The sequence below is a fragment of the Bos javanicus genome, chromosome 7 (assembly GCF_032452875.1).
Source record: "Bos javanicus breed banteng chromosome 7, ARS-OSU_banteng_1.0, whole genome shotgun sequence".
NCBI lineage: Eukaryota > Metazoa > Chordata > Mammalia > Artiodactyla > Bovidae > Bos > Bos javanicus.
In genome coordinates this window covers 67,312,720-67,324,771 of record NC_083874.1, presented here as the reverse complement: position 1 = coordinate 67,324,771, position 12,052 = coordinate 67,312,720, and the positions used below count along the sequence as shown (strand labels likewise).

At 37.4% G+C, this 12,052-nt stretch overlaps 1 protein-coding gene across 5 annotated transcripts in view; it reads right to left on the bottom strand.

The window, feature by feature from the left end:
* SGCD (sarcoglycan delta) overlaps nucleotides 1-12,052 on the bottom strand; it is a 1,108,732-nt gene that overhangs the window by 238,071 nt on the left and 858,609 nt on the right. For all 5 annotated transcript variants that reach the window (XM_061424150.1, XM_061424148.1, XM_061424147.1 and 2 more), the window contains one exon: nucleotides 8,656-8,757. In XM_061424150.1, the coding sequence (XP_061280134.1) occupies nucleotides 8,656-8,757 (102 nt within the window). The remainder of the gene's footprint in view (nucleotides 1-8,655; nucleotides 8,758-12,052) is intronic.

Sequence of the window (12,052 nt, the reverse complement as noted above, 5' to 3'; positions counted from 1 at the left end):
CATGGCTTTAAAAACAACATTGCAGAAAACCACTGAGCGCATCCAACCTCTTTTATGGCAGACACACTGAGAGGGAAGAGGAATGACTTGCACCAGAGCTTGGTGCTAACCCCAGCAGGACAAGAAGCGCACCCAGATTCCCCAACTTTGACTCTAACGTTCTTTCTGGAAACACCTAGCTGCCAGCTGCAACCCTCCTCCCATCCAGGACACAGTATTTATATCTAGAGGGTAGAGACAAAAGGTTTTATCCAAGTGACTGTCTCTGTCTGTTTGGAAACTTCATAATCAAACTCCAGGCTTATCAAGAGAATGCAAAGATTCCTGCCTGTCTCCTGTATGTATTAAAGTATCTCCACCTCTGCCACCTGTTCTAATTTATATTTTTCTCTGTCTTAACCAATTGCATCTTTTCTTACTCTGTCCCTGTACATATTTCTTACAAGTTACTTTAAATATTTTGTGGGAATGTGTATTTGCATGAAGGGTACTCTCAGTAGGGGACTGGCGTGAATACAAATTTCCAAGTCTTTGAACAGATGAGATTCTAATGGCGAACCTTTGGGTACCACAGCAGACAAGAAAGAATTCTGGGGGCAGCCTGCTTTCCTGGTGGTCCTTAAACAATACAATTAGACACTGTCAACCTCATTTGAAGTTTGGACCTAGCTCTTCTATGAAAACTCTAGTTACAGCTGAGATCTGACCAAAGTCCTCAGTAACTTCTATTTCCAGCATGATCTTCATTCAAGAAAAGTACACAGTCAATTTCTCCCAAATTAAAGAAAGAACAAAAACCCCATCAGCCCATTTTAATTCTCAGGCAACCAAAGCCTCTGAATAACTATCTGTTTCCCAGGATAAGCAAACAAACAGACCAAAGGATTAAGCATCGATCTATTCAAAGTTTGTGTGTCTGGTTAAAAAAGAAAAAAAGCAAGCAGCTGTTTCACTCCATTGTTCACAATAAACAATGACACATAAAAAGATAGATACATTTCAGGAATGGCAATCTGCTTCTTGGTGCAGATGGTTTTATAGATGACCCTTCCAATTTTTAATAATCTCTATAGTTTACATATGAGCTAAGAAATGCAAAGATGCCTAATGCGCCCCTCTGACTTAATACAAATCACTTTTATTTACTTGGGCAATACTTCATGGTCCAGTTAACTTCTTAATTAAAGACAGCAAGATGCTCATGTTCCATACAAGTGGCATGGAAAATACTGTTTGTGTGCAGTATGTTCAGCTGGGAGTTGAAGCTGTTTTGAGTACTGAGGAAAAGACACCACGGCTTTTGTCGGGTTTGTAAACTAACCAGAGACATGGTTCCTCTTATTATAACTAACTTGTCAAGGAAGCCTCTTTAGACAAAGCTTGTGCTTGTCTGTCATCCCAGGTTACTTTATTCTGCCTCATGGAAAGCATGCCAAATCCAAGTTTTCAGCTTTCTTTCCCTTGTCTGCTGCTTTCCCAGTCATGCACAGTCAAGGTTAAAGGAAGAAAGACAAACAGGTGTGTTCTAGGAAACCCAGGGTGGAGAATGACCCTGGTGTGTCAGAACCTCAGCTTCCAGAGGCTCTGAGTCTGCTATCTCCTGTCACTGAGCTTATACACGATGTCAAAACCTATAGGAGCCAGACAACTAGAAGAAAACTGGGGCAAAAGAGACACACAGGAAGTAAGAAGCACTGAGTCACGAGTGACTACAAATTTGAGGAAGTCAACTTAATTTCTGGACTACTGCATGATGAGATAGATAACATTCTCAGTGCCATAAACCAGGGGCTGTGCATCCTCAAGGGATTTCAGGGGCTCGTTACATAAACAAGCTAAGCAGCTCAGGAATGAAACAAGTGGTGACTGATGGTGGCTGTGGCACAATGGAGAACAAATACACTTCTACAGGAGGCACCGTCTACTGAGCTCCAGTCCTTATGAATAGTAAAGCACTCTGCCAGATTTTCTGTGTGGTTTTGTGTGTGAGAAAAAAATAATTATGTATTTTTTAAAAATGTCACATCTTCATGTAGTTAAATATTAGAAACAAATTCACATTCAAAGGAAAGCACTGTGTGAAGCAAATAAACTGGGCTGGATGCAGTTTGTAAATTCCGTCATAAGCCTTCATATCAGTAGCTGACTTCATAGTTTATAAGGTGGGTCACTTAAATTACTTAGTTTTGCTCTCACCAATAACTTGATAAAGTAAAGAATATCATTTCAGTGTTACATCAGCCATCATTAAGGTTGGTCTTGCTGCATTATCCAATGTTGTTTCCAGTTTCCTTTTCTTAATGCTTTTGAATTCTCTTGGGAACTTAATGTGCATTGCAGTTATTTCTCATGAGGGGGAAATGGCCATGTATAACTCAACCGATTGCACTAAAGACAGTGTCATGAGAAAATTAATTATCACATATGCTGTGTGTTGATGTGGAAGAAAATACTGCAATCCTGGATTTCAGTTCTCACTTTTGCTAGGCATAACCTGAGTAAGTTCAGACTCCTTTTGTGAGCCTTAGGTCTCCATACATTAAATGAAGTTACTGGTTTAATTGAATTCTTAGAGACTTTCTACTTTCAGCCTAGATACGCCTTGTTAATGCAGGCTGATAGAATAAGTCTCAATTCATATCATACTAAAATCAAAATGAGATTTTAAAAACTCAGCTTTCCATAAAACAAAAATGATTTGACCATTTGGTTCAGAGGAAGTTTAATCATCAGATGAGATCACATAGTACATGATGATGATGCAGATAGTGACAATCATTGTCCTTGTCATCAAATCATTTTCACATAAATGTAAAAATCCATGGTGAGGTTGAGCAGCTCAGAGTTTCAATGAGTGCCTAGCAGTTTCTCAGCTTTCATAAACACTGACAAAAGGGGATACCCTCGAAATCCATTTTATATGTGGAATTCAGGCCTCTCGGGAAACAATATTCAGACTAGTGTTTATAAAACACTGGAATATGTGTGTGTTAATCTCTATATTATTATGGTTTGCTTTTTTGTATCATATAATGAGTGGAGATATCATTCCTGGATTAAAGAATATAAACATTTTAAGGTACTTGCTGCTGCTGCTAAGTCACTTCAGTCGTGTCCGACTTTGTGCGACCCTTTAGACGGCAGCCCACCAGGCTCCCCCATCCCTGGGATTCTCCAGACAAGAACACTGGAGTGGGCTGCCATTTCTTCCTCCAACGCGTGAAAGTGAAAAGCGAAAGGGAAGTCGCTCAGTCGTGTCCGACCCTCAGCGACCCCATGGACTGCAGCCTACCAGGCTCCTCCGTCCATGGGATTTTCCAGGCAAGAGTACTGGAGTGGGGTGCCATTGCCAAGGTACTTAGCATATACCAAAATCTTTTTTTTTTTTTTTTCAGAAAGACTGCCAGTAAACTATGAGTGCAGGAGCCAGCAAAAATTTTTAAGCAGAAGCATGGAAAAAAAAAGTGAGTTGAACATTGACAGAGTGTAACTCAGTGAAAGAAAAATTGAAGACCAAACTCCCCGTCCCTGGGATTCTCCAGGCAAGAACACCGGAGTGGGTTGCCATTTCCTTCTCCAACGCATGAAAGTGAAAAGTAAAAGTGAAGTCGCTCAGTTGTGTCTGACTCTTTGCGATCCCATGGACTGCAGCCTACCAGGCTCCTCCATCCATGGGATTTTCCAGGCAAGAGTACTGGAGTGGGGTGCTATTGCCTTCTCCAAAAAGCTACTGAATATGAAAAGAGTTTCCTTAGAGATTTTCACTGAATTTGTGATTAAGAAGACGTGAAGAAGAGAATAAGAGACCATTTGGTTCAGAGGAAGTTTAAACATCAGATGAGATCTTCATACATGATGATGATGCAGATAGTGACAATCAGGGTCCTTGTCATCAAATCATCATTCCCCATCATCAACATCATCATCATCAGGGGATGGAGGTGAGAGCAGGAATGCCCATTCCAGAAAACTCACTTCATGTCAAGTTCTGCATGAAGCTCTTAACAAATATTACCTTATTTATTTACAACCACCAATGATGCAGGTATTAGTATCACCTCAGTTGCACAGGTAAGAAAACAAGAATTTGCCAAGTTAAGAAATTGCTCAAAGATTACTCACTGGTTAAACAGTAGCTCTGGTTGCCACCCAAGGCCAATGATACAGCACGTGAGCTTGACGATGGTGTTGTACTGACTCTTGTTACAGGTAACTTCTAAGAACCCCATTTACACATGATTTCTTTATTCTAGACACAGTTTATGGTAGGTAGAACATCTTAAAATAGGTAAGTTTTTAATAGATAAAAAGTATGAAAAATATAGAAATATCCTTAAACTTTATACAATAATTTTCCACTTCATTCTGTTAAATCAATTTTTGTATCCCTCCTCCAACTTTTCTTTCTATTCTCTCCTCTCCAAAACGTCCAAATTCAATACAGCAGTGGGCTAGGACCCCTATACTCACCCCAAGTATAGTTTGAGGGGAGTATGGAGATAACTCACTGTGCAACTTTCTCATTGGTGTAGGTCTGAGACAGAGTATTTGCTCAATAAATGCTGGCTTCCCTTCTCTTGTCACTTCACATTAAATTTTGTAAAAACACTATCTAGTTCCACCATCATCGGAAGCAAGGGAAGATGCCGCTCTGAAAAAGCAAGGATCTGCTACTTTTATCCAGAATGATACTCTGTGATGAAAAGTCTACTTAGAATTCATGCATTCAATCTATCTACTCACAGCTTGTGCCAAAAACCTGTAGTTGTATTTTGCAATTATAAAGATGCCTACCACATTGAAATGGGATTTAAATATAGTCTTAATGGCATTAAATCCCTTAAGTTTATAAATTTCTGTGCTAATACATTCAAATAGAATTACTAGGGACTGGGTGGTCTTTGGATGTGATGGTAGAATAGTTAATTTAGTGTGTCCTTTTCAGGCAATTTCCTGAGCCGCATGATACTTTACCACTTAGAAGCTAGGCATCCATGTAGCTAAAGCTAGAGAAAGCCAGGTCTTTCACTGAATTCCCAGATGAGAGTTTTTATAGAGATGAACATTTTCTCATTAATTTATCTTCCTAAGTGATTGCTATAGCACTAATCAATTTGTAGTGACTTTTCCAAGGTTGTAACCTTCAATAATGAAATCAGATACTGTATTGAACATAGTGTGGATTGCTTAACCAATTTTGGCTCCTCTTAGATCAATGAAACACAAAACCAAAATGAAGTCAAGAGTTGCTTCATTAGTTATCCTCACTTAGAAGAGCTGAGTAATCTTGTTCAACTGGACGCTGATCTCTTTTCAATGAGAAAAACAGGAGACGCCCCATGAAAGAGAAACAGCCATGATCTATGGCAAAGTGACAAGGCAGACTATTCTACAGAGGAGAATCTTCCAGAGGTGGCATGCATGCAATGGTCAGGTACATCAGAAAACAGCAAAAACACAGTAAACTGAAGATGCCAGAGTAGAGAATGGAAAGCTCCTGCATGTGAGGTTCTTGTGAGCATTATGTGAGGCTATGATTCAGGAAGTGTGGCAAATTCCACTGGTTACCTGCTCATCAGTCAGTCTCTCTACCTTCTTCGCTCCCTGAATCCCAATTTTGTTCAGCTGGCAATAATTCCTGTGCTTGAAGTAAGGAGAGGCCTACAGACCAAATCCCTAGCTAATAATATTATTCTTTTGCCTCAGGAAGAAGTTTGGATTTTATTCTAGGTGTAATGGGAAGTCAACAGAGAATCCCTTGCAAAGGCATGAAGCAGCTTGATATTTGAAAAGGCTACTCTGGCTACAGTTTGGATAATGAGGCTAAGAGTGAAAGGCAGCAGAGACAGAAGCAGTTACAGCAATGAGAGTGGATGGGGGCTTCAACAAGTGGGGTGCCTGCAATGGAGAAAAGTAGATGGATCAGGGCACATCTTTCTGGTAGAGGCCAAGAGACTTTCTGATGGGTTTTATCATATATACACATTGTATGCCCTCTTTTATTCATTTAAAACACATTAATTTCGTGCTGAGAAACATATAAGCTAAAAGCTTTGTGTGTGTGTGTGTGTGTGTGTGTGTGTGTGCGCGCGCACATCAGTTGTTCAGTCATGTCTGACTCTTTGTGACCCCATGGACTGTAGCCAGCCAGGCTCTTCTGTCCATGGAATTCTCTAGGCAAGAATACTGGAGTGGGTTACCATTTCCTTCTCCAGAGGATCTTCCCAACCCAGGAATCAAACCCGAGTCCCCTGCATTGCAAGCAGATTCTGTACTGTCTGAGCTTTTAGAAAGGAAAACTAATTTCTAAAAAATAATGGAAAAATAGTGAATTTTAACCCTTTAATTTTCTTTAAACAAGGACTTGAAAGTATTGGATTTAACTCACTGCTTTTTCAATATTAAAGGAAGTTTTTCCAAGACCATCATTACTTCTTAAGCTTCTAATTAAGTGTATCTTTGACTTGGGATCAGATGACTATTGATTTTCAGATAGCTTGGCTGACATATTTGCTAAAAGTCCAATTCCTACATATGGGCCTAAGAGATAAACCAGGTACCCTTTTACAGGTCTTCTAAGACATGTGTCTCAAGTTCCTTATATGGCTCTAATTCTCCACCAGGGAAACTTATTTAGCAACATTTTTCTTAACACATATCAACTATTCTACACAGGATCTTAAAATCTGCTCTATTATACATAAGAAATCTAGCCAGATCACTGACACACTTATAGAAATATAGATAAATAGGTAAGAGGGGTTGACAAACTACAGCCTGTAGCCTATTTTTCTGTGGCCCTTGAGATAAATTTTTTTTTTTTTGCAGTTTTAAAGAATTATAAAAAGGAAGAAAAAAAAAGATAAAAATATTTACTACCTGGCCCTTTACAGAAAAAGGGACAGACCATTAGAGAGAAAGGACCAATACAAATTAATGAGATAAACTTGTTTAATCTAGGTAAGATCATTAACCTATTGTATATTTAGTAACTTAAATGGATAGTTTAACTAACCAACTTGCTAGGTTGTATGTGATTAGTTGCCTTGTCACGTCCTACTCTTTGTGACTATATGGACTGTACCACCAGCCGCCTCTGTCCATGGGATTCTCCAGGCAAGAATACTGGAGTGGGTAGCCATTCCCGTCTCCTAGGGACTTCCAGACCCAGAGATTGAACCCAGGTCTCCTGCACTGCAGGCAAATTCTTTACCATCTTGAGCCACCAGGGAAGCCCACTTGCTAGGTTAGGAAGAGTAAAAATAAATCAAGAGCAATGAACACAATAGTCATTTCTTAAATGATTGAAATTGACTGTTCAGTCCAATGCAGAATCCTATCCCAACACTCGTTACAGTTTTATCCAATTATTCCTTCTAGGATATAGCTTCCACAGAAACAATGGATACATTTACAATATTTTTGGTACTTTAAGCCAGTATGGTATGGAGTCCCTGTTAAATTTCATAATCACTGACTGGGTGACTGAATTAATTTGGTCTTCTTGATGATTTTAGCATCATGGCTCCCTCCCTCTCACCAGACACAGAAGGAAGTAAACTTGTTGGCAATTCAGTAGTTGCGTTCAGTCTGTACAACTCAGTAGTTTAGACAGTACTCAGATAAAATTACCCACTGCCTCAACTTGCTGAATTTCATTAATCGATGCACACAATGCAAATGGTGCTTTGGAGAACTTCCATGTTATTTGTTCACAGGTGGATGAGAACCAATCCCAGGCAGAGCAGATACATCAATAATCCTTTTCAACACTTCACCACCCCACCAAAAAGCAAAAATGAAAGCTAAAGAACAAATAACACCAAAATATACTCAAAACAAATACTAATTTTGATAATATTGGCTAATAAAATCAAGGTGTCTAGGGATCACTTCATTAAGACTTAAAAAAAATAAAAAGAATGAGACAAAGAGCTTTGGTAGAAGGCTATGGTTAACAGAGAAGCTTTTGAATTGGATTTCCTGAGTTGAAATCTTTGCTCTCCTGGTTCATAAGAACATGGCTTGGAACAACCTACTTCTCCAAGCCTCAATTCTTTAATCTGTAAAATGAAGACAACAATAAACATCATCCCATTGGACCAATCTGTGAATTATATTAGATAATGATAACAACTCATCAGAATAGCAAAGTACATGGGACAGAGCACACACTCTAGTGTGATCATTTAAATACCATTTTTGAGCATAGCTGTTAATATATTAAATTGATTCTAATCAACCTTTGCCATATTGTCCACATTCTTCATAAAAAATTCTAGTTCTTTAGGACTATTTCTAAAGAGGGCTTTGAAATACTTGACAATTAATAGCAATAGGAAGACTTTCTTGGATTTATATAGCACTTTAATGCACTTCCACATTTTTTTTCTTGTTTTCTTTGTAGTACAATCTAGAAAGTTCACTAATAAAGGTTATCACTCTCTATTTGGCAGGGTTGGAAAGAGGCTCAGAGAGGTCATCTCATTTGTACTGCAGAGGCAACTGCATTCAAAAGTTTCGATTCAAAGGCATGTTACTATGTACATTGCTACCCCATCCCTCAACCTTTTATATTCAGTCATTGGCAAGATAATTTTCCCCCAGGTTTAGATTCAAGAGAAACAATGATTCCTTCTTCCAACAGAAACTTACTGGTCGGGACTGGATTTCTTTGGCGTAGAGAGGTTGCAAGAATTCTGAGTCTCCTTCTAGCTTTAGACCTTTTTCTGTGATTCTCAAGTTTCCCATTCCATCCTAAAATAGAGGCACAGAGAGAACATGGAAAATTTGATTAGTCCAAATTTCAAAAATACCTTAGGTTTTCAAAAATTGAAACAAAATTATTGCCTTTCTTTTTTTTAAGAACGTGGAATGAGAGGAGGTCAAAATGAAGACATAATACACTTGGAGGCATTGTTCAGTGTGATTATGCATATTACCCTCTTTGCTAACTTTTTCTGAGAAAATCGATTTCAAACAATCTTGGAAAATTGAGTAAATTTTTCAAGCAAGCAGAAATCTAAGCAGCACAGATGAAAGGCACCCTTTTGACTAGGCAGTGGTGAAAGAATGGAGGCAGGAGATTAGTGTGGAAAGAAGAAAAATATGATTTCCCAGGTTAAAGTAAAAGATCTGATATCTGAAACTATGCAGAAATGACAAACTGCAGTCTGTTGGTCTAATCCATCCTTTGGACATGGTGTCTTTGGCTCACAAAATATTTAAGGAGTCAAATTATTTACTAACATATTTATTAATACTTTATTATTGGTGGGCTGCCATCTATGGGGTTGCACAGAGTCGGACACAACTGAAGCAACTTAGCAGCAGCAGCAGCAGCATGGAAATATTGAAATATAAAAGTAGAAAGGATAAATAGCAAACACTTATGTAGTTATCATTCATCTTCAACAATTATCAACTTATGGCTACTGTTCTCTATTACAGCTACTATATCAAACTCCTTTATTTAAATATAACCATAATACCATTACCACAGCAAAAAGATAAATAAAATTACTGCTAAATATGATCAAGTACCCAGGGTCAATGTTCAAGTCTCGTGAATATTCTTCTCTTTATATCTTTTTGTTTGAAATCAAGTTCCCTATTGCAATTGTTTGGTACATAAAATACTAGATCATCTCCTTAAATCTCCTCAATTTCTGTCACACATCCACACACAAAAACACACTTATTTGATAAACAAAATGACATTTTTTCCAATAGCATTTTCCCGAGTTTCAATTTTGCTGAACATTCCCATAATTTTATGTCATGTGTTCCTCTCTCTCCTGAATTTTCTGTAAGTCAAGAAGCTTGAGGAGATTCAGGGTCAGTTTTCTAAGAAAATACATCCTAGAAAATGAAATGTATTAGTTTTATTTTGTTACCATCACAAATAACCACAAACTCAATGGTTTAAGACAGCACAAATTTATTATCTGTATGTTAGAAGTCAGACCCAGGGCTCAAAGGGGAAAATCAAGGTGACAGCAGGGCTGCTACACTCTTTCAGAAGGCCCTAAGACAGAACCCATTTTTTGACATTTTCTCATTTCTCAAGGCTGCCCACATTCCTTGGCTTGTGGCCCCTTCCATCTGCAAGTCAGCAATGGTTGGTTGAATCTTTCTTACATCGAATCATTCCAACAATGAATTATCTGTCTATTTTTTTTTAATAACTTAGGTACAGATTTTATTCAGATTTCATAATTTTTACAAGTTTTATTTTTTAAAAAACTTTTAAAATTTATTTCTAATTGAAGGATAACTGCTTTACAGTATTGCATTGGTTTAGACACTTAAAGTTCATGAAGCATACAAGGATAATCTATGTTAAGATCACCATAATTCTATCATAACATTAATTCCCTTTTGCCATGTAATGCAACATATTGATGGATTCTGAGATTAGGACATTGATGTTTTTAGAAGGGAGGGCATTTTTTCTGCCTACCACATGCTCTATCAGGAAGCAGTGAACATCTTTTGCAATGATGTCATAAGCCACTGGTGACTGAGAGGATCCATTATTTCAGTAGAGATTTCAAACTGGTGATAAAATAATTATTTCTTAATTTATTATCTGGGGTATTGCATCAACAGAAATTTTATATCATCAACTACATGTTTATCCTAAATTATATAAAAACTTGATAGATGCTTGATTTTTCCTCCTTTATTGATTAATGTTCAAAATTTGAATTAGTTACCTAATATTCTCCAAAGATGACCAAAGGTTTTCTTTTTAAAAAAATATCATTATGAACATTTTGATTTGCTTCATTCCAGTGCAGTTTTTATTCCTATTGAAGTTTACAGTGTTCTCTTCTTGCTCAGTGGGGGTCTCTTCAAGTCCTTTAATTAAGACTCAGGCATCTTTAACCACCCTCTTGTTTCTGGCATGGTAAGATGTTCCAGGGTTATCTTACATAAGTCTTGCCCCAGGACAGAACCAGCCATTTCTAGTAAGAACTTGGGTTCATTTCAGTAGGAAATGGTGTTTAGATACCATAACCTGAGAGCTTGTTTATGTGACTGGCTCTTGTTTATGTGAACAGAGCTAGAAAATGAGTTGTGTATATGTTTTAAATGGAATATACCATACGTTTTCATGAAATTTCAATTCAAACTTAGGCCTTGAAGGTTTTCATTTAACCTCATGGATCTTACAGTGTTATTACCTATTTTCCATACCAAAAATCCCTGTTTTCAATAACATCAATATGACTACTCATTTGATTTAATCCACAAGACACAAAGAACAGTTTCAGAAAAACCAATGCCACTAACCATACTAACATTATGATTAAGAAAAGCAAATAAAAATTTGCCCTTAAAAAATCTTGAGTATGTACAACTAGTAAACTATAGTCAAATGGCTGCATTTTAAAGTCATTTAAAATAGTTTTATTCTGAATGGTTATGTCAGCAACCTCTTGTCAGTTAGGTTCAACTGTTTCATCCCTGCCCACACACCTGCTGCTTCAATTTTTCATGAATGCTTTTTTAAAGTCTTGTTTTGTTATAGATTTGTGAACTATTTAGATGGAACCAAAGTCAAATCTATAAACCAAGATACATTCAAAGAAGTCTAGCTTCTGTCACAGTATATTTCTGTCACATTATATTTCTTTCTTCTCCAAGTAAAGGTGTGTGTTTGTATCTGTATCAGCCAAGGTTCTCCAGAGAAACAGAGCTAATAATATGTCTGTGTAGGTATGCATGTACATATATCCACATGCATGCACACACATTCATTCACTCATTCATTTTAAGGATCTGACTTAGGAAGTTATGAAGACTGACAAATCTCCAAATCTGTAGACAGCAAGCTGGGGATTCAGATTAATTAAGTAAACCATATGTTATATATATATGTGATTTAAAATATATATGAATATATAAAATGCATTAAAAATTTATTCCTGTATTTTCTCAAAACCATTTGAAAAGTGCAAAATTCAAATGAAAACTTCAGGTTATCAGCATCTCATGAAAACTGAAAGCCATGGCAAGTCTGAGTCTGCCTTCTCACATAGCTGCC